This window comes from Melanerpes formicivorus, unplaced genomic scaffold, assembly GCF_026170545.1.
Source record: "Melanerpes formicivorus ecotype bairdi unplaced genomic scaffold, bMelFor1.0.p_v2 SCAF_11, whole genome shotgun sequence".
NCBI classification, from domain to species: domain Eukaryota; kingdom Metazoa; phylum Chordata; class Aves; order Piciformes; family Picidae; genus Melanerpes; species Melanerpes formicivorus.
In genome coordinates this window covers 21,242,104-21,264,617 of record NW_027142363.1, presented here as the reverse complement: position 1 = coordinate 21,264,617, position 22,514 = coordinate 21,242,104, and the positions used below count along the sequence as shown (strand labels likewise).

The following is a 22,514-nucleotide window of genomic DNA, read 5'->3' as shown; positions in this document are numbered from 1 at the left end:
ACACATCTCTTTAACACCCTGCCCTTCTTAGCATCTCTCACTCTGATCCTTGTAGCAATTCAAATGCCCGGCTTAGAAAAATTATGTTCACACATCAGTCAGACTGCCAGAATTATAGAATGGTTTGGGCTGGAAGGGACCTTGAAGGTCATCCAGTCCAACCCCACTGCAGTCAGCAGGGACATCCTCCACTAGATCAGGTTGCTCAGAGCCTTGTCACACCTCACCTTGAAGATCTCCAGGGATGGGGCCTCAACTACCACCCTGGGCAACCTGTTGCAATATTCCACCACCCTCATGGTAAAGAACCTGTTCCTAACAGCCAATCTAAACCTCCTCTGCTCTCATTTCAAATCATTGCCCCTCATACTATCACTACAATAATACCCTAGGATAATAGAGCAAACTCCAGACAAATGAAGCCACATAAAGGTTGAGGTGCATATGAAAAACATAGCAAGGAAAAAGGTGGAAATAAAAATTGTTAACACCAGTCACCAAGAAGATGGTTCAGATGCATTCCATTACACATTATCAGCTTGGAAAAAAAATGGAAAGCTGATGTCTTCAGTGGGGGAAAATCAATGCAGCTGTAAAAACCGCAGCATAGCTATGTCCATGTTCAATTCCATATAGTCAGAAACTCACCCTGTGACAGAGTTTAAAGCATGCCAAAAAAAATAAACCAGAATAAAACACCAGAACACATGGTGTAACAGGTCTGTGAGTAAACTCTAATTAGCACTGTTGCTAATTTGCTTGAAACAGTCACACATAGGCTTCAAGCAGGGGCCAGATCATATCTGTGCTAGGGAAAGGAAAAACCAGCTATAATCCATTAGGAAGGATTACATTTGTAAAGCAGGCATCCTAAGAAGTGATTTCAGGTCTGTTTGGGTTACAGTTCTCTTGGAATAAAAAAATGACACCAGGTGTGCTCTTTAAGGGTTGTTGTTTAAAGAAAATGCTCAGCATTACCTTTTGCACCATCTCCTTGGTATGCATCAAAATCTGAAATAAAATAAATAAATAAATTAAATAAAATCAGAGATTAGTGTATGATATAATTACCAGCTAACACATGCAAACACATCCATTAGGGTTGCTAACTCCAAATGCTCTCACCTTTCAAAACAAAGCAAACCACCTCTCCCCTGGCAACACACACTTACCTCAATACTCCTATTACATGAGTAAATTCTCATCTGACCTTGTATCAATGCTATTATTAACTCCCCTAAAACAAGATTAAAACAAATCTCAAAATTGCATGTGCTCACACACAGTCTACCTCAGGAGAAAAAAAAGAACATTGAACCAAATGCTCAAATAAAACCTAATCAGGAAGTGCCAGAATTAAACCTCTTCTAGTAATTTAGGCCAGTCAATTTCATATCCCTCATCTTGCTTCTTGATGTTTTTCCCCCCCAAAAGGTCCTGTCTTGTTCTGGACAGCCTGGATGGTGCCCACTTTAACAAGAACAGTGGAACATCTCCCTTCTGATGAAAGGCTGAGGGAGCCAGGGTTCTTTTAACATAGAGACAAGGAGACTGAGGGGTGGCCTTATTCATGTTTAGAAAGCTGCGAAGAGTGAGCTTCAGGAAGACAGAGCCAGGCTCTGCTCAGGGATGCTCAATGATAGGACAAGGGACAATGGGTGCAAGCTGGAGCACAGGAGATTCCATGTGAACATAAGGAAAAACTCATTGTGAGGGTGCCAGGGCCCTGGAACAGGCTGCCCAGAGAGGTTGTGGAGTCTCCTTCTCTGGAGACATTCCAAACCTGCCTGTGCATTCCTGTGTGGACTACCCTAGGTGATCCTGCTCTGGCAGGAGGGGTTGGACTCCAAGATCTCTGGAGGTCACTTCTAACCCCTAACATTGTGTCATTCTGTAACAAAATTTTTAAAATGGGATATGGAAATGAAGAGGGTATATGTAAAGGAAAAGAAGGCCTACCATCTTTCCCTCTGATAATCACAGAACCACAGAATTGACAAGGTTGGAAGGGACCTCCAGGATCATCTAGTTCCAACCCCCCTGCCATGGGCAGGGACACCTCACACTACAGCACATTGCTCAGAGCCACATCCAGCCTGGCCTTAAAAACCTCTAGGTATGAGGCTTCTACCACCTCCCTGGGCAACCTGTTCCAGTGTCTAATCACCCTCATGGTGAAGAACTTCTTCCTAACATCCAATCTGAATCTACCCATTTCTACTTTTGCTCCATTCCCCCTAGCCCCCTTCAGATACTGGAAGGCCATACTAAGGTCTCCTTGGAGCCTTCTTTTCTCCAGAGTGAACAGCCCCAACTCTCTCAATGTCTTCATAGGAGAGGTGCTCCAGCCTGGAATTTCCTACTGAGTTGTCCAAAATAACACTATCTTTTAATAATTAAAATGATAACCTTCCCCACCCCCCTTCAATAGGGCTTTTTAATATAGGATTCATCCATAGCACAAATGTTGATTGGCTGTGCAAAGACCATTTCTCAACTGTCCCCGGGGACAGTAGTGATGTAGGTAATAACAAGAGGGCCACAGACAAGTTAGCTTCATCAAGTGACTGGCATATGCTACTGCTACCCGTTCTGACAGGAGATCACTTGTAAGTGCCAACAGCTCCAAAACAGAAGCTTATAAAGGCTTGCAAAATTCATTAATAAGGCAGTTGGTAGTTATCTGATTTCACAGCAACACCTGCATATTTATCTTCTCATTACCAGTTGCATGATGGATTTTTTTTTTTAATATATTTTTTTTTCCAAGCACATTTCAAAAATCTGCCAACTTCAAGTGTAAGGGGGGTGTGGGGGGGAAATAAAATAAACTTTGTAGTTAATTTTTCCCTTAACAAAGTACAGCTGTTGAAAATAATTGTTCAAGATCTTACCCTGTAATGTCAACTGCAGCAGAACAAAGAGTATTTAATTAGCAAATCTATCCAGTAATTCAACACCTATTATATAAAATGCCTTCGTGATTTTATTCAGGATAATTTGCTAAGAGGGTTATTACTGACATTCAGATGAAATTTAAAATTCCTACGCAAGTCGAGTCATAATAGCAGTAATGATCCCCCCAATCAGGAGATACTGTGTCACACAAGGTTCTTTTGCAATGCAGCAGGCGATTTCCTGACTTCTTAATTCCTGGGCTCAGCTCAGTGAGAGCCCTTCACGCCAATATTTCAGTCAGCAATGCATCCTTAATGGGACTCTATTAAAATACCTAGAATAAAAATGACTTTTTTTTTGGTGTGGGTTTGTTTTCGGTTTGTGGGCTTTTTTCCCCCCCCCCCCCAGTTATAAAGAATGACAGCACTGCTATCATATCAATCATTAGCAGTTTCTCACAAATGCACAGCAAAGGAAGGGAGGTTTATGGTGAGGCTGGGAAGACAGAAGAAAAGGAGAATAGGAAAATTGTTACTCGGTAGTTTCCTTTTGCAAACAGTATTGCGCTGCTCATGAGAGCTGGATTGTCTCCTATTGCAGGCAATCCAAGTAGGAAGAATTAATTGCCTGGCAACCCATCTGTACAGCCCTGCTCCCTCCCCCCCCCCAGCAAACATATACTTCTAAAAAACCTGTGAACTTCTCAGCACAGGGAACAGCTGTGAAATTCTATTTTAACTTTTTTTTTTTCCTTTTCTTATAAAAGCAAGACTAGCAACACACATTCTCTTGCCCATGAACTCTGAGTCAATACAAACTGAAAGACTGTAATTGCGGGCAAGCAATCAAAGGGCAAAAATTCCCTGTCCTGATTCTACTCCAACTCAGTAATTAATTAAAGATGTGATTTAAGAAAGGGAATGATTAAAAATAAATGAATATACAAAGAACAGCTTTACTATTCTCTGTTGCATCAACTACTTTTAAAGATTCCTTATTTAAAAACTACTGAAGAGCACCCTCTGAGGGAAGGATGCTTATGTGAAAACAGAAACACCCTAGCTGAAAAACAAAGGGCCAGGAGACCAATTTCTCCTGGAGGCATACAAATTTTCTGTAGATTCCTAGGATTGTAGATGTGCAAGAACACAAAAAAGAACTTAAGACCAGAGTGAAAAGATGGGGGGCCGGGGATGTGTGGAATTCTCTATTAGAATCACAGAATCATTAAGGTTGGAAAAGACCTGGAAGATCATCAAGTCCAACCATAAACCATTTTCCTCTCCTCCTTCCCCTGAAAAGAAAAGGTGTTGACCAAATGTCTCCCCTCCTATTGCCTTTGCACAAGTTGAGAAACTAACACTCAGAGCCTTGGCAAAAAGTGTCATTTTGAAGAGCATATTTAGTTATCTAGTGTAGACCTGATAATGTTTTCTCCCTCGGCTGTTTACTTTTGCAGTTACCTAGTATGAACATTCTGCCATCAGCTTTTGTAACTGATATCCCTTCCTATGACACAGAGGAAGCAATGTGCAGAAAGAACACTGTTCTAGTATGTTACACCACTCATGAATCTGCACAAGAAGTACTTTGGAACCTCTGTATTTTTGCAACCTATTCTTTAGCTTTTCTAGTATTTTGTGAGAAGAGGCCTCTCACACCAATGAACCGCAGCCATAGAATGCTAGTAAGGACAATGTTCCAAAATGTTTCCTTAGCTGGACAAGAGACTCAAAATCCTCACAATCTCTACAGACTGGGGGAGGAGGTGATAGAAAGCAGCCCTGTGGAAAAGGACTTGGCACCGACAGACAAGAAGCTGGACATGAGCAGGCAGTGTGAGCTTGCAGCCCAGAAGGCCAAACACATCCTGGGCTGCACCAAAAGATTCATTGCCAGCAGATCCGGAGAGGTGATTCTGCCATTCTGCTCTGGTGAGACCTCATCTGGAGTACTGTGCCCAGGCCTGGAGCCCTCAATACAGGAAGGACATAGACCTGATGGAACGGGTCCAGAGGAGGGCCATGAAAATGATCAGGGGGCTGGAGCAGCTCTGCTGCAAGGACAGGCTGAGGGAGCTGAGGTTTTTCAGCCTGGAGAAGAGAAGGCTCTGCAGTGACTCAATAGCAGCCTTCCAGTACCTGAAGGAAGCCTACAAGAAGGCTGTAGAGGGACTGTTTACAAAGGTCTGCAGTGACAGGACAAGGGGCAATGGTTTGAAATTAGAGAAGAGGAGATTTAGATTGGATTTTAGGAACAAATTCTGCACCATGAGGGTGGTGGAACACTGCAACAGGTTATCCAGCGATGTAGTTGAGGCCCCATCCCTGGAGATATTCAAGGTCAAGCTGGACAAGTCTCTGAGCAACCTGATCTATTGGAGGATGTCCCTCCTGCAGGGGGGTTGAACTAGATGACCTTTGGAGGCCACTTCCAACCCAAACCATTCTATGACTGGTTTGGGTTTGGTATTAGGATGAAACTAAAAACAATTAAATGCACTCCTGCAGCTTTGTACAAAGTTTTAAAAGCCATCCCAGAACTTCTCTGTGTTGGAAATTTATTTAAAATCTTGGAAATGAAGACACTGCATGCTCAACAACAAAGTAACTGACTCAATCCTGACCTCACTTCATGTTCCCAGAAGCAGCAAGAATACAATGCCCACGTGGATAACTAACCGTGTGAAAGACATCCCTATGGCATGGGCATCTCCTAACCCTCCAGAGTCAAAAATGTTCTTTGCAGAGAAAGCAAACGGCAGAAATAGTGACAATTCCTAAGAGAGGCACTGGAGCTCACAGCCCACCCACCAAATTATTTTCTTTCTCATCAACTCATTCAAAACTGAAAACCTCAAACAAGTGAAGGAGCAGAGAAATTTTTTCCCCTGTCTTACTCCATGAAAAATAATGAGATCCACAATACCTAAAACCCCTGAAGAACAAAACCATTTCAGCTCATTAACTCTTAGGAATATTTTTTATTTAAATCCATTAAATAAATCTATGCTTGCTGAACCTTTTGTGCTTAACTACAAGATGCAAAGGTAGCTTTGCTTAGTAAGAAAACCTTTTGTGCATTTCAAGTAGACTGCAACTACATCAAATGCTGACTGTACCACAAGCCACAGGTAAAACCACTTCTAAGAAGCAAAAATATGACAAGCATCATTTACTATTTCCTAATAAACCCAAAACATCTGTTAAGTTATTCAGTATTTAAATGCATACTGACAAGTATATCCTCCTTAGAGGAAACAGAAGCCTTTGTTTCAGAGAAATGAACAAACATTTTGACAGGAAAGCTTTATTTTCCTCTGTTTCCCAATCTGAACTGGTTTTAACACATCCAAGAAGAGACAGTCTTTCACTAGAGAAAACTAAAAAAGAATAACTATAAAAATAGTAAATAATTTTAAATAATTACTTATAAACCAAGCTTTTCTGTTTGGTGAGAGAAGTTAGAAGCCACAGAATATATCTGGTTGGAAGAGACCTCAAAGACCATTCAGTCCAACCTTTGACACAGCACTGAAGGGTCAACACTAAACCATGTCCCTAAGCACCAGGTCCACATGTTGCTTGAACACCCCCCCACAGACGGTGACTCCTCCACTGCCCTGGGCAGAACATTCCAATGTTTGACAAGAAAGATTTCCTAATATCCAGCCTGAACCTTCCCTGGTGCAGCTTGGAACCATTTCCTCTGGTCCTGTTGCTTGTCGCGAAGGACAAAAGGCTGCACCCTCCTTGCTCCAACCCCCCTTCCGGTAGTGAGAGAGAGCAATGAGGTCTCCCCTCAGCCTCCTCTTCTCCAGACTGAATACCCCCAGCTCCCTCAGATGCTACTCACAGGCCAGGTGCTTCAGGCCCTTCTCCAGACATGTTCCAGCCCCTCAATGTCCTTCCTGTAGTGAGTGGTCCAGAATTAATACAGTACTCAAGGTGTGGCCTCAGCAGTGCTGAGCACAGGGGGAGAATCACCTCCCTGTTCCTGTTGACCACAGTGTTTCTAATCCAAGCCAGGATGCCACTGGCTTTCTTGGCCACCTAGGCACACCATTTTCCACAGCAGGATTAAGTTGAACTACAGTTATAGAAATTATCTTCCAAATAAGTAAGTATGTCTTATCTTGAAGCAACAGGGATGTAAGTACTCTCTCATCTCCCAGACAGCCATGTAACTAGAAGTCCTGGAAAAATCAGAAAGTAGGTCTCAGAATCTATAGTGAAGGCAACCTGTTCATATCTCACCACTCCAATACTGAAAAACTTCTTCCTAAGATCCAGTCTAATCTGCTCTCCTTCAGCTTAAAACCATTCCCCCTTTTCTTCTCTCTAGACACCCTTATGAAAAGTCCCTCTCCAGCCTTCCTGTAGGATCCCTTCAGGTATTGAAAGGCAGCTCTAAGGTCCCCTCGGAGTTTTCTCTTCTCCAGGCTGAACACCCCCAGCTCCCTCAGACTATCCTCATAGCAGAGGTGCTCCAGGCCTTGGATCATTTTTGTGGCCCTCCTCTAGACTCAATCCAGCTGCTCTATGTCCTTCTTACGATGCAGACACCAGAACTGGATGCAGTATTCAAGGTGAAGTCTGACAAGAGCAAGTTCTTGACGAACCATGGGCAATAGGTATACTGAAGAGAGCAAGGCAACCACTGTTTAGATACAGGTACAGTCACTGAAAATGTTTCTGAAATGTTGTAAGAGATGAGAAGACACAAGAGCTGTGTCATTAATAGACTGTGTGAACACTGTGTCCATCAAAAATATCTTTGTGAGTGGTTTGAACTGCTTTAAAACTAAGCTGTTCTTTCATCATGACTAAGTGGTTGTCTATCAAAGCAATGTCTATTCACATTCAGAAAAGTATTTTAGCCTCTAATTACCCTCCAAAGAAAGTTCTCCTACCCAATTTCTTCAACATCATGCAAGATTTTCAGAAAGCACATAATTTTGTTTCATTAAATTAGATATATTTAGACAATATGACAGTTGTTTTTATAAAGTTAAACAATCCTCATTCATCCTCTGTGGTTGCCCTGTCAGTGTTGGCAGCAGGGGTTTGGGTTTTACAATCATGAACCTTCCTTTGAGGACCAAGAATTTGGCGGACAAGGCAGGATCCACCTGACAATGTGGGGCAAAACGATCTGTGCCAAGAGGTTACCTGGCCTGGCAAGGTGTTATTTAAACCAGGACTGATGAAGGCAGGAGTGCATGTCCATCAGGAAGTTGCAAATCATGAAAGGAAAGGGTGGGGCATGATGTAATTATAGAATCACAGATTTGTTAGGGTTGGAAGGGACCTCAAGGATCATCTAGTTCCAACACCCCTGCCAGGGGCACAGACAGCTCACACTAGATCAGGTTGCTTAGAGCACATCGAGCATGGCCTTAAAAACCTCCAGAGAAAAGGAAGAGAAGGCAGGGAAAAGAAGAGAAGGCAGGGAAAAGACGAGAAGGCAGGGAAAAGAAGAGAAAAAGATGGAGGTCCTCAGAACATAAAAGACCTCCAAAAAGTAACGTAAGCATTTACAAAGCATGTCAGAAATAAAATCTACTGGCATTTATTCACAGATGATTATAAGATTAGTACAGCTAATTTCTGACATACATTTAGATCTCAGTGTAGGAATTAAAATATTTAAAATAAAATTAAAAAAAAAAAAAAGAGGCAGCTCATTTAAAGTTTTTAGCTATTTTTAAACTAACTACGAAAGAAAATTACTAGTTAACAATCCTAAATTGCTTGTTAAATGGGACTTGCAACTCTAAGTCAGGAATAGGAACTGTAGGATGGGTTGGGGCAACTTCACCTGCCAGAGTTTTCCTCTAAGGATATTCAGGTAAAGAGAGTCCATGCCAGTGGAAACTATTGGCTATAAACAGATATCCACAATGACATGCATATTATAGTAGAAACACAGATTAGTACAATGGTTTAGATTGGAAGGGACCTTAGAGATCATCTAATTCCAACAACCCTGACATGCTCCATGACACAGTTGTGCGAGTACTCCAGTTGAGAAAATAACAGAATCACAGAATTGTCAGGGTTGGAAGGGACCTTGAGGATCATTCAGTTCCAACCCCCCTGCCATGGGTAGGGATACCTCAAACTAGATCAGGCTGCCCAGAGTCACATCCAGCCCAGCCTTAAAGACTTCCAGGGATGAGGATTCCACCGCCTTCCTGGGCAACCTGTTCCAGCGTCTCACCAGCCTCGTGGTGAAGAACTTCTTCCTAACATCTAATCTAAAAGCTGAGCATCATGCAGAAGCAAGTTCCCCAAAGGGACCACCTTACAATCAGCCTTAAGATTTCAGCAATTCATGATCAATTCTTCAATTACCTGAAATTGCCACCTAGGATATTTTTAATACCATTTGTAGCCTGCCTCATACCCAAGGACAGTTGCACTCTTTAAGAACAGAACAAAGTTAGAGGCTTATCAAACCCATTTGATTTAATTTTTGAGGACTATGAATCACAGAACATTAGGGGTTGGAAGGGACCTCCAAAGATCATCTAGTTCAACCCCTCTGCCAGAGCAGGAGCACCTAGAGTGGGTCACACAGGAACATATCCAGGCAACTTCTGAATGTCTCCAGAGAAGAAAACTCCACAACCCCCCCAGGCAGCCTGTTCCAGTGTTTTGTCACCCTCACAGTGAAGTAGTTTTCTTTTATGTTCACATGGAACCTTCTATGCTCCAGCTTGCACCTGTTATACCCATTGTCTCATGTAAAGAAATGAGAGTTTCAGAAGTTACTTTTCTGCATTAGTCTGTCATTAAGCACTCCACGTGCAGCCCACCCATTTCAGTATTTAGAGTTTTGAAATTAATAGCAGTAAGGCTTCATTAATAATGAAGCTGTTAAGTTGGCACTGCGTAATGCCACAGGATATGGATTTGTTTGTTAATTGTAAAGAATATGGAAATACAAAGAGTGGGAAAACAAATAGAGGGATTTAACCTTTCAACATGAACCCTCTAGGAATCCAATCCAAACACTGACTTTTAGCCACCTATCGGATTAAAGTAGCGGAGTTTTGCCACTCATTCAATCCACATAATTCACCTCAAATGATATTGCTCAACAGGAATACATTTCTATTCTAATGATGGAAAAATCTTAATTACAAATGCAACTGAAGCATGCTACCTCCATAAATCCATTATTGCAAGAGAGGCATGCTGATTATTTTTTAAATCCTTAATTTGTCATTTAGCCCTACTGTTATCTCATTTGGAAGGAATTCAAAACACATTTGCACAGAACTAGATTTCTAAAACATCAACATTGTTTATAAATCTCTCCCTTATTTCCTTACAATCTGACAGGATTGATTTTTTGGGGTTGGGTTTTTTTTTGTGTGTGCTACATACTTTTTAACTCAATCAGTCTTTTGACTTTGGAAATTTTTCATTAAGAGTCTTCATCCCACAAATTCTGTTCCCAGAAAGAATATCACAACCTAAAGGTTTTGTTTAATCTAAGAAACACAGCTAACAAGCCTTCCTGCTTCTTATTACAGGAGTCTGAATCATTAATAAAAACGTCAGCTTTCACTCATATGCCAAGGAAGCCTTCCTTCAAAGCTCTCTCTTGCTCCTGCTTTTCAGTTTAAATAGAAGGCAGCAGCACTAATTTACATTATTGTCACACCAGTCATTCAATATCCTCATTAAAATTACATCTGAAATGAGACCTGCAGGGCCCTGAGAGAAGTTTCAGTGCCAACATAATAATCCAGCCACAAGCATTGGTAGCCAGTGGTTTGATTTCATCCACTGCTATTACAGATAAAAATGTTGCTAAGCTTCTTTTTAATGCCTTTAGATTACTACAGGTGTCTAAAATAAACAAACCAACCAACCCACCCCCAAAATCAGGAGGTAAAAATAGGGATATGTTACAAGAACAGAAACCCCTGTAGGAATTTTCTGGTATTCTAAGACCTGGTTTGAACTTAAAAAAGATATAAAGAGAATCACAGACACCTTGAGGTTTGGAGGGACCTCTAGAGGTCATCTGGTCCTACCCCTTCAAAAAATGGAGGGTCCATAACCTCTCTCTGTGTAACCTGTGCCCCAGCTTGGTCGCTCTCACAATCAAAAAAAGTGTTTTGTGATAGAATCATCAAATGGGTTGGGCTGGGTTGGAGGACACCTCCAAAGGTCATCCAGTCCAAACCCCCTGCAGTGAGCAGGAGCGTCCTCAACTAGATCAGGTTGCTCAGAGCCCTATGGAGCCTGACCTTGAAGATCTCCGGGGATGGGGCCTCAATGACATCCCTGGGCAACCTGTTCCAGTGTTCCACCACCCTCATGGTAAAGAACTTGCTCCTAACATCCAACCTAACTGACACTGGGCAGCTGCAATTCTAAATTTAAAAACAATAAACCAAACCAAAAAACACCAAAACAAAACCAAACAAAAAAACCCACCAAAAAAAACCCCAATCTACCAACCAAACAAAAACCCCAAAACACTACAAACCCAAAGGAAAAGGGGTCACTGAAGTGACCCTTCAGAGTTCATCTACTACCCCATCTCCATAAGTTTATTCAGTTGAACTACATTGAACTGCATGACTACAGTGAATCAGATGTCCCATCCACCTGAACTACCACAATTTTTCCATTTCAGGTCTCCCTTTTCAGGAGCAGTTGCTCTGGTACAATCCATCACATAAGAAAACTAACACAAAGCTGAAAATATGGTGAATTAAAAGTATTTGAATATTTATTTAAGTATAGAAGATTATCCTTATTTGGCTAAAGTAGAGAAGATTATCCAGTAGAAGAGAAAGGTAATTAACATCTAATTGAAAAGCTTTTCAAATAAGCCTCAGCCCAACCACACTGTATGAGTTCTACACCACAGAAGTTTCTCATTTTCATTCAAAAAGGCACACCTGGCAGACCAACAGAGAAAACAGAACTCAAAGAGGCATTCAGATGGAGCAAAATACATGTTCCCCACTCTTTTCCATATGTGCTTGTAGTCCTATCAGTGACTAAGTAAAATCTGACTAAATGAGGTACACTCACCCTAAGAGAGGTAATTTAACAGGTTAGACAGGGGAGAAAAGGCACTTAAATTGCCTGGAAGTTGAGCAAGAAGATGACTTACAAAGCAGGTAGCAGACAGACTTTGAGAGTGACTTCTGAAAAGGGTTTGCTGACACTGCTGCTGGTTGAAATTTCAATATTTAAACACAAATCATCATGCAGGTAATTATTTAGAATGGCAGAACATCATCTCCAGCCTAAGCTGGTCATTTACAGTGAACCTGCCTCCCACCAGTTCACAGAGTCAACATCTCAGGACTGCAACAGTGCACATTCAGTTGTTTTTACTGCAAAGGATGTTGCCTGCTTCCAGAGAACATCTGCTCTTTTACAGTATTAAAGATTTTTATTGCCATATACCACAAGCATCCTTTTCTCCTAAGGTTTTTCACTGTGCTGCAGAAGACACCATAAGCAACAGCAAGAGCTCATAACAGAGCCACACAGATGAATGGAATGGAACATCTCCCTTCTGATGAAAGGCTGAGGGAGCTGGGGCTCTTTAGCTTAGAGACAAGGAGACTGAGGGGTGACCTCATTCATGTTTATAAAGACGCAAAGTGTGAGCTCCAGGAAGACAGAGCCAGGCTCATCTCAGTGATGTCCAATGACAGGACAAGGGGCAATGGGTGCAAGCTGGAGCAGAGGGAAGTCCACATTAACATAATCAAACAGTTTTTCATTGTGAGGGTGCCAGAGTCCTGGCACAGGCTGCCCAGACAGGTTGTGGAGTCTCCTTCTCTGGAGACATTCCAAACCTGCCTGCATGCATTCCTGTGTGACCCACTCTAAGTGATGCTGCTCTGGCAGGAGGGGTTGGACTCAATGGTCATTCTCAGTCCATTTCAACCCCTAATATTCTGTGAAAATGACCAAAGATCTCTATGGGATACTTTGGGGATGTAAGAAGTTTTCCAAACATCTTGGTAACAAAAGGAAATGGTTCTTATATTGAAAGAAAATACTAAAAGTTGTTACCAATACAGAAACTCTACATGATGATAAAAGTAAAGATACTGGCTAGTAGTTAATGATAGAAGGGCTGGAACAGTTCTGCTACGAGGATAGGCTGAGGGAGCTGAGGTTGTTCAGCCTAAGGAAAAGAAGATTCTGGGGCAACCCTATAGCTGCCTTCCAATACCTGAAGGGATCCTACAGGAAGGCTGCAGAGGGACTTTTCATAAGGGTGTCTAGAGAGAAGAAAAGGGGGAATGGTTTTAAGCTGAGGGAGAGTAGATTCATACTGGATCTTAGGAAGAAGTTCTTTGGTAGGAGGGTGGTGAGACCCTGGAATATGTTGCCTAGGGTGGCTGTGGAAGCCTCCTCTCTAGAGGTTTTCATGGCCAGGCTGGATGAGGCTTTGAGCAGCCAAGTCTAGTTGAGAGGTATCCCTGCCCATGGTGGTTGGAGGTTGGAGTAAATGATCTCTATGGTCCCTTCCAACCTTAGCCATTCTGTGAAATGCTGGGTAAAATACCACAGAGTGAAAGTCAGTTTGAGGCTCATATCAGAGCCAAGCCAAACTAAAAACCTAACGATCCAGGAGAAAGAGTAAATACAACAAGCTCTTTGTCTTTTAAAATATGACACCTCACAAAAAACACCCAACAGCAAACAGTATTTGAGGAGATGAAGGTCTCCTTATAGAGAACTGGTGACAGCTACACCCAAGAAGCATAGATGCGCCATGAATCCAAGTCAGTAGCTCCTAGTGAACGCTTGGGAAGAGGAGGTTACAGTGTCTGAAGATAAATTGTCCCTCACCCCCCTCTGCCAAAATAACAGACGTATCTTACAGCAGAAGATGCTTCAGGAAAATACTCCAATTGCTGCTCCTGCTGTAAGAGGGTAATTTATGATGGGCAATGGGAAGCACCCCACTGGCCTCAACTCTGAAATGCTGGAGGGCTGCATCATAAAGGACACACACACTGTGAGCAACTGCCATGCATACCCTAAAACAAGAACACCAATTTACAATCTCAATCTTGCTTTCAAACCCTCTATTTTCAGTCCTTAGCATAGATTTTCTTCTCCCCACAGAAAGCATTAGGTGTTCGTAGACCTTGCTCACTGATTGATTACTGGTGCAACTGATTTGCGAGGCTAATTAAGACATGGCCAAACTGTGTCCATGTCTTACTTAACAGTGTTCAAGCAAGTTTCACACAATCTGATTAAACTGACTCAAAGTGTCTTACTTCAGTAATCACTTCCACAGAATGAATTTTACATTAGCAGGATCAAACACACGTCAGGCCTCAGTGGAAATGAAAAGGGCTTACAGTAATAGGATTTATAAATCCACCACATTAGGTTAATGGCTAAATGATTTACATGTAACTTTTCCCCCTCCTGCTCACCCTTCAACTCACACACACATATGAAAAAAAAAAATCCTATGCTTGGCACTTTTAACTGTGAATGCCAAGGAAAAAAGTAAAAAAAAAAGACAGTTGTTTTAACTAGCTGAAAATTAAAAGCCACAAGTGATCCTTCATTAACTCCTTCCCAGCAGAAATAGTCAATTAGATTTTTATCAAAGCCAGAATGCCTGAAGACCCCTAATGACCCACTGCAAACAAACAGGAGGAGCTATCTACACAGGCATAAAGAAGTTCCAATGGTTTGAACCAATAAATATGCAACTGATAAAAGTGAGGTCCTTATTCCTTACAAAACTGGCAGCCAGGCAGTTCCTCATGTGACTGTTTTCAATTGCAGAGAAGAGCCTGAAAGCCCTTGCTCTTTTCTCAGCCAGCAATTCAATCCAACAGTTAGTAGCAGTTACTAATGATGCTAGAATATAGATGGCTTCAAGCCAACCTCTCTCTTTCTGCAAGTGCTGGAATGTCTTACACCATGTGGCAAACCAGGTGCTTTGTTTTGTTCTTTTGGCAGCTGAAGCTTTTCATTTTCTGCAAATTTGAAAACAAGTCATTCAGCTGAGCCCGTGCAGCAGCAGCAGTCATCCTTGCATCTGCTTGGACACAGTTCATCCCTAAATCCTACCTGTCCCCCACCTCTCCCCAAAGCTAATACCAGGTCAGGTGGGAAGAGTGAAAGTTCAAGTTAAATGCACACCACCCTTATGTTCAGCAAAAATTAATTAAAAATTGCCAGACAACAAGGTCAACACTTCTCAGTGATACAGTGCTTTGCATTTACAGGTCACTGAACAGACATTAATAAATGAATCCAACACCAGGATTAAGGTTAACTGCCAACATCATACGTTTAAAAATAACTTATCAAGCAGCTACCCGTTGTCACAAGGCACAATTACATTAACATCACCTCACTTTCTTTTCATGGCATTAGGAGGCCAGCCAGCCAGTCAAGCAGCATCCCCTCCCCTCTTTTCCTTTCCAGCCCAGGTTAGCAAACCTATGCATCCAGGGATACAAAAAAATTAGGGTTTTTAGACATCAGTCTGCGTGTCTCTGGCAACGACTGCAATTTACTTTTGTTCCAAACAAGGGCTATGTTGGATGAAAGCACCACAGAAGGAAGCTGCTTATTTTCCAGCCCAGGTCTAGCGGCCCAACAACAGCAGCAGCAGAGCCTGGTCCTCCGTCTCCCCCAGTGCTCTCCTCTCCCTGAGGCATGGAGGTATCAGGTTCACATTCTTTCCCCACAAACACTTGTCTGGTGTCACACAAAAGAGTGACCAACAAACCTGATACAGGGGCCATTAAATTCAGACAGCAAGGCACCATACAATGACCTTTAGAAGAACGATATTAACAGGTGGCTGGTGTCTAATACAAATAATTATATTACACTTCATCAGCGTGGACCAAAGTGGAAACACATTGTCTTGTCATCAGCAATTGAATGAGCCAAAGTAATGTTACCAGAATACCCTTTTAACACTCCTCTTGCACCTCCCCAGCTAAAGAGAACATCCAGTTGAGGTGCAGGACTGAGGAGCTCCCAATCTTACCACAAGCTATTTAATTTGAAAATTTCACCAGGGTATCTGGCACTTCCATCTCTAAACAAAATCAGCTCTGCCACCCTTTGGAGATCACAGAGGAATCCTTCACAGTTAAATTCAAGCATTACTTATTAATTTACCCTCTCTAGCCTCTCAGAAGCAGCCCACTGAAAACGCACCCTTATTTCAGCTAAAAAGAAGGAAGCTGAAAACAGCGGATCACAGGATGTTAGGGGTTGAAAGGGGCCTTCAAAGATCGTCGAGTTCAACCCCCCTTCCAGAGCAGGACCACAGAATCTAGCACAGGTCACACAGGAACACATCAGGATGGGTCTTGAAAGTCTCCAGAGAAGACTCCACAACCTAAAAGGAGACTCCACAACCAAGGCGCTCCTTACCAAAGCTCTTCAAAAGCCGGAAGAGAAACTATGCTGCAAGTGATCAAAATTAACTAACTCTATTCACCAATTAATTTTTCCAACACCAATCACCTCAAACTAGCAACAGTTTTCATCAGCCTTTAACCTTGAGACAAGCCTCTGCTTTGACAGGAGTGATCACTGTGGCCAACGGCTGCAACATTTTTGGACAGGCAGAGATTTCTGACCATGTCCACAGCTGAACTCCGATTTGCTGGGGTGCAGAGGAGACCCACAGCATGCACCCCCCCAGCCCTTGCAAGGCTCACACACCCTGGGCACATGCCACCAGCAAGTCAGGCTGCACCATGCAGGGCCAAGCAGGAGATCGGTTTCCTGTCAGCTGTGGCAGGGACGACACTTAAGCTGCCTACAGGCTTCTCATTCTTTGCTTTAGAAAGAGGAGAGCAGGTTCAAGGACACTGCAGCCTGTCTAGAGTACAGTAGGAAAAAAGGTAGGAGATCACACCTTGTAACAACAGGGTAAGCAGTAACATGCAGCTCAAACATCCACACACAGAGGGATGACGATAGTATGTGGAAAAAGAACCAAAAAAATCTGCCTACAGAGAAATACTTCAAAAACAGACACTGCTTAGCCTGTCATGCAGTGGTGCAAGTTATCTTGGCCTTCTGCTCCGGCAGCAACAAGCCACAGGAGGTCTGTTCATGAGGGAGCCACCACTGAACACCCTGAATGGGCTGGAAGAGCAGTGCAGGGAAAGAATAAAAACAACACAGGCACAGGATGTGCTGCTGAGTATGGCTCAGCAACTGCAACCCACCCCTTTAATAGAGAGTTAATTCCCCACCTTTACTCTGCTCTTGTGAGATCCCACTTTGGCTACTGTGTCCAGTTCTGGTGCTCCCATCATAAGAACAACACAGAGCTGATGGAGCAAGTCCAGAGGAGGGCCACCAAGATGATCCAAGGCCTGGAGCACCTCTGTTATAAGGATGGATTGAGGGACCTGGTGTTGTTCAGCCTAGGGAATACTCTGTGTGGGACCTTATACCTGCCTTCCAATACCTCAAGGTAGGCTGGTGAGGGACTTTTCATAAGGGTGTCTAGCAATAGGACAAGGGGGAATAGATTTAAGCTGAGGGAAAGCAGGTTTAGACTGGATCTTAGGAAATTCTTTAGTATGAGGGTGGTGGGGCTCTGGGTCCTGCACTTGGGTCACAACAACTCCAAGCAATGCTACAAGCCTGGGGAAGTGTGGCTTGAAAGCTGTCTGGCAGAAAGGGACCTGAAGGTTCTAACTGACAAGTGGCTGAATATGAGCCAGCAGCATGCCAGGTGGCTAAGAAAGCAAATGGTATCCTGGCTGAGATTAGAAATGCTGTGTCCAGCAGGAGAAGGGCAGTGATTGTCCCCTTGTGCTCAGCATTGGTGAGGCCACACCTCAAGTACTGTGTTCAGTTTTGGGCACCTCAATACAAGAGAGATGTGGAGGTGCTGGAGCCAGTGCAGAAGAGGACAAGGAAAGCGAGAAAGGGCCTGGAGTATAAATCTCATGAAGAGTGATTGAAGGAGTTGGGGCTGCTTAGTTTGAAAAAGAGGAGGCTGAGGGGAGACCTCATTGCTCTCTACTGTAACCCAACTACCATGACCACTAAACAATATGCTGAAGCACCCCATCTACAGCTCCTTAAACACCTCCAGGGATGGTGACCTCACCACCTCCCTGGGCAGCCTGTTCCTACCCCTCACCACTCTCTCACTAGAGAAGTTTTTATTAATGTCCAATCTAAACCTCCCCTGGCACAACTTCAACCCATTGCCTCTCATCCTATCGCTGGTTACATAGGAGAAGAGGTCAGTACCAGCCTCACTCCAACCTCCTTTCAGGCAGTTGTGGAGATCAGTAAGACATAAAAGCATGCAAAATTTCTTAACATACTCAGAAGTAAAATTAATTACAGCACAGATAATTTGATCCCTCCTAAGAGTGAGGGACTTTTTAAGGTGTCAGGGAGTGATAGGACTAGGGGGAATAGATCTAAGCTGGAGGAGGGGAGATTTAGATTAGACATTAGGAAGAAGTTCCTCACCATGAGGGTGGTGAGAAACTGGAACAGGTTGCCCAGGGAGGTGGTGGAAGCCTCACCCCTGGAAGTTTTTAAGGCCAGGCAGGATGTGGCTCTGAGTAACCTGATCTAGTGGAAAGTGTTCCTGCTCATGGCAGAGGGGTTGGAACTGGATGATCCTTGAGTTCTCTTCCAACCCTGACAATTCGGTGAACAGTTTGAAGAAAGGCAAACTGATGACCAGAGTTGTAACTCTGATAAATAAACAATAAACATATCAAGACTGAACTCAGACAAGGGTAGTACCACTTTGTCCTTGCACAATGCTTCACAGAAATGTAGACTACAGCAAACACACTAAAGATAGCAAATCATGCACACCTGGGAAGGAGTTAGAGGAACCTCTCTACACTGAGCACATGAAGAAAGAATCCCTTGAGCATTCAACAAGGTTAATGTTGAAAGGTCCAATCTAAGGGATTACTTAGTATCAGCTCTTAAGTACAAATATTTTTCTGTTGTGCCAGACAGATAATACACTCTTCTTCTCTGGCTCACCACACATGACTTCTTCTAACTATGCAGAATTACCTTTATCAAAGAGATGCAATTCATTCAAATTCTGTCCAATTCACCTGTCACACAAATTATAAGAATTCAGTGTGGCAGAAGACTGCAGTAATTCCTTATTGACCTTGCTGTACAGCACATGGGCTGTAAAATTTTGTTAAATAGTCTCAATTTCAAGTCTGTATCTTCAGGCTGAGTGACAGAGTAATTTTTAGAAGCAAGGCAGACGACCTTGATTTAACACATTTGTTAAATCCACCACCACTCCTATGCAACCCCCTTGCCACAAGTTTAAACAGAGAACTGAAACAAAGCTCATTAATGCTGCCAACTGCAGCTACTCTGGATCTCCACCAACAAGCACAAGAATCAGAATCACAGAATGTCTTAGGTTAGAAGGGACCTTAGAGATCATCTACTCCAACCTCCCCACCACAGGCAGGGATGCCCCCAGGGAGGCTCCATGGGCAGCCTATTCCGCAACCTCACCAGCCTCATACTGAAGAATTTCTTCCTAAGACCCAATCTAAACCTATTCTCCCCTCAGCTTACAACCATTCCTTCTTGTCCTGTTCTAGACACACTCATGGAAAGTCTCTCTGCAGCTTTCCTGTAGGATCCTTTCAGGTACTGGAAGGCTGCTAATAAGGTCTCCTTGGGGCCTTCCCCTCTCCACATTGAACAGCCCCAGCTCCTTCAGCCTATCCTCACAGCAGAGGTGCTTCAACCTTTGGATCATGTTTGTGGCCCTCCTCTGGACTTGCTCCAACAGCTCTGTGTCCTTTTTATGATGGGGACACCAGAACTGGATGCAGTATGCAAGCTGGGGTCTCACCAGAGCAGAATAAAGAGGCACAATCCCCTCTCTTGCCCTGCTGGCCACACTTCTTGCTGCAGCCCGGCATACGGCTGCATGAGGGCACAGCCCATGGTGAGCTTCTCATCAATCAATGCACCCAAGTCTCTTTCTTCAGAGCTACTCTCAACCCACTCTGTACTTAGTCTGGATTTGTGCCTGGGATTGGTCTGACACAGATGCACAAAAAACTGACCATATAAAAGGACCTGTAAGACAGTGAGGAGAAAAGAGGAGGAAGATGTGAATTACAGATGCCAAGACAAACCACACACATTCAGGACATCAGACTTCTATAGAATTTTGATTCTTGGTTCCTCTGATTGGCAGTGCTCTCTGCCACAGTAGGAAGCCCAAACAACACAATTGCTTTAATCACAGAATGTTAGGGGTTGGAAGAGGCCTCTAGAGATCATCAAGTCCAAGTTCCCTGCCAAAGCAGGATCACACAGGGCAGGCCACACAGGAATACATCCAGGTGAGTTTTCAAAGTCTCCAGAGATGGAGACTCCAGAATCTCTCTGAGCAGCCTGTTCCAGTGCTCTGTCACTCTCACTGTAAGGAAGTGTCCTTTCATGTTGAGGTGGAACCTCCTATGCTCCAGTTTGTAACCATTGCCCCTTGTCCCATCATGAGACACCACTGAAAAGAGCCTGGCCCCTGCATCTTGACATAGACTCCTTAGATATTTATAGATGTTGCTAAGATCCCCTCTCAGCCTTCTCTTCTCAAGGCTAAACAGTCTCAGTTCTCTCAAGACTTTCTTCATAGGACAGATGTTCAAGACCCACAATCATCCTCTGGGGTCTCCATTGGACTCTCTCCAGCAGATCCCTGCCTCTCCTGAATTGGGGAGCCCAAAACTAGACACAGTATTCCACATGTGGTAGAGCAAAACTGAAGCAGCCCACAGTCTACTGCATGGCAAAATGGTCTACTAAATCCAGAAAGCCAGGACTGAGATATCAAGTCCAGTCCCCTAAAACCACTCATCATATAACCCTACTCATAAGGTTATCTGGCTCCCTTTGAAATAAGGTGAAGTTGGGTCACCTGTTGGTTTGTTTTTTGGGATTCTTGTTTGTTTGCTTTTTCTTGTTGGGTTGGTTGGTTCATGTGGGTTTTTCAACTTCACTGGCCAAGACAGACAATTTGAGGTAGGTATTTGTTCCTCAGGGCCTCTATCACTACTACCCTAAAAATAATTTCTATTACAAAGAGAACTCCTGGGGGGAAGAAAAGGTATTTTCTTGGCTCAGAGGACAGGGAACTACTTGAAAGAGTTCAGCACAGAGCCACAAAATTGCATAAAGGAGTGGAACATCTTCCTTATGAGGACAGACTGAGGGAGCTGGGGCTCTTTAGCATGAGGAAAAGGAGCCCGAGGGGTGACCTCAGTCAGGTTTGTAAAGATGTAAGGGGTTGAATTTCTTCTCTCAGGCAACCAGCACCAGAACAAGAGAACACAGTCTCAAACTGGAGGTGCTCATAGGGTGAGTGCCAAGAGGATGGAGCCAGGCTCTGCTCAGTGATGCTCAATGACAGCACAAAGGGCAATAATGGAAGTTGAGGCATATGAAGTTCCATGAAAACAGGAGGAAAAATTTTGCCACTCTGAGGTTGACAGAACCCTGGAACAGGCTGCCCAAAGGGGCTGTGGAGTCTCCCTCTCTGGAGACATTCAAAACCCACCTGGATGAGTTCCTGTGTGACCTACTCTAGGTGCTCCTGCTCTGACAGGGGGGTTGGACTGGATGATTTTTCAAGGTCCTTTCCAGCATCTAACATTCTGTGATTCTGTGAATATTGTCACGATGGCTGCTTGATTATTCCCTTGAGGCAGACTAAGTAGGAGGCTTTATCATTACTCAAGCAGATGGGTTATTAGACATGACACCAACAATTTTAGTAGATCCAAACACAGAAACTTGGTTTCAAGGCTGAAATACCAACATGAATCCACTGTTAAGGAATTCTCTACAGTATCAAATAGGTGCACTTGAGGGATACCATTACAAGCATGTAAGGTTTTAAGAAAGAATTCTTACTTTTCCAGCCTTCCTGAAAAGTGGAAAGTAACTGAAATGGGCACCTGGGTTCTGTGCCTTTGCAGGTTGCACATAAATTAAGCTGCAGTGCCTTGTACATTTATAACACATTTATCAGAGTAATGGTTACAAGAAAGGCATGAGCATGTTTTTTTTTCCTGCACTCATCTTTTTGATCCTGGCCAACTGCAGTTTCTTACAGGAGAGACTTAAACGTCACCAATGTAAATATTAAAGATCAGAACAAAACCAAAAAACCCTAATCAGGAGGTTTAACAGCTTAAAACACACGAAATTAAACCCTATCTTCAGAACTATCCCAATGAAGTTGGCCTACTGCATGTGTGTCATAGTCTTTATAATGTCCCCACATACTCCAGATTCTAACTTGTGAGCCAATACTACTTTAAAAGGGCAAAATTACTATGGCTACAAAGAACCATCCATGGTAAAATTCCACAGATGCTTCTGTTCAGGAGGAGACTTGACAGGGTGCTTGGTTGCATGGTTTAGTTGATTAGGTGGTGTTGGATGATAGGTTGGACGCAATGATCTTGAAGGTCTCTTCCAACCTGGTTTGGTCTATTCTATTCTATTCTATTCTGTTCTATTCTATTGAAACATACTCAGCAGCTACCAGGCAAAGTACTTAACCATCCTTTTCACTTG

General features: G+C 43.2%; 1 protein-coding gene across 1 annotated transcript in view; it reads right to left on the bottom strand.

Moving 5' to 3' along the window:
- Window positions 1-22,514, bottom strand: part of POLA1 (DNA polymerase alpha 1, catalytic subunit) — a 245,653-nt gene that overhangs the window by 151,769 nt on the left and 71,370 nt on the right. The window contains exon 27 of the mRNA XM_068144815.1: window positions 979-1,011. Within this exon, the coding sequence (XP_068000916.1) occupies window positions 979-1,011 (33 nt within the window). The remainder of the gene's footprint in view (window positions 1-978; window positions 1,012-22,514) is intronic.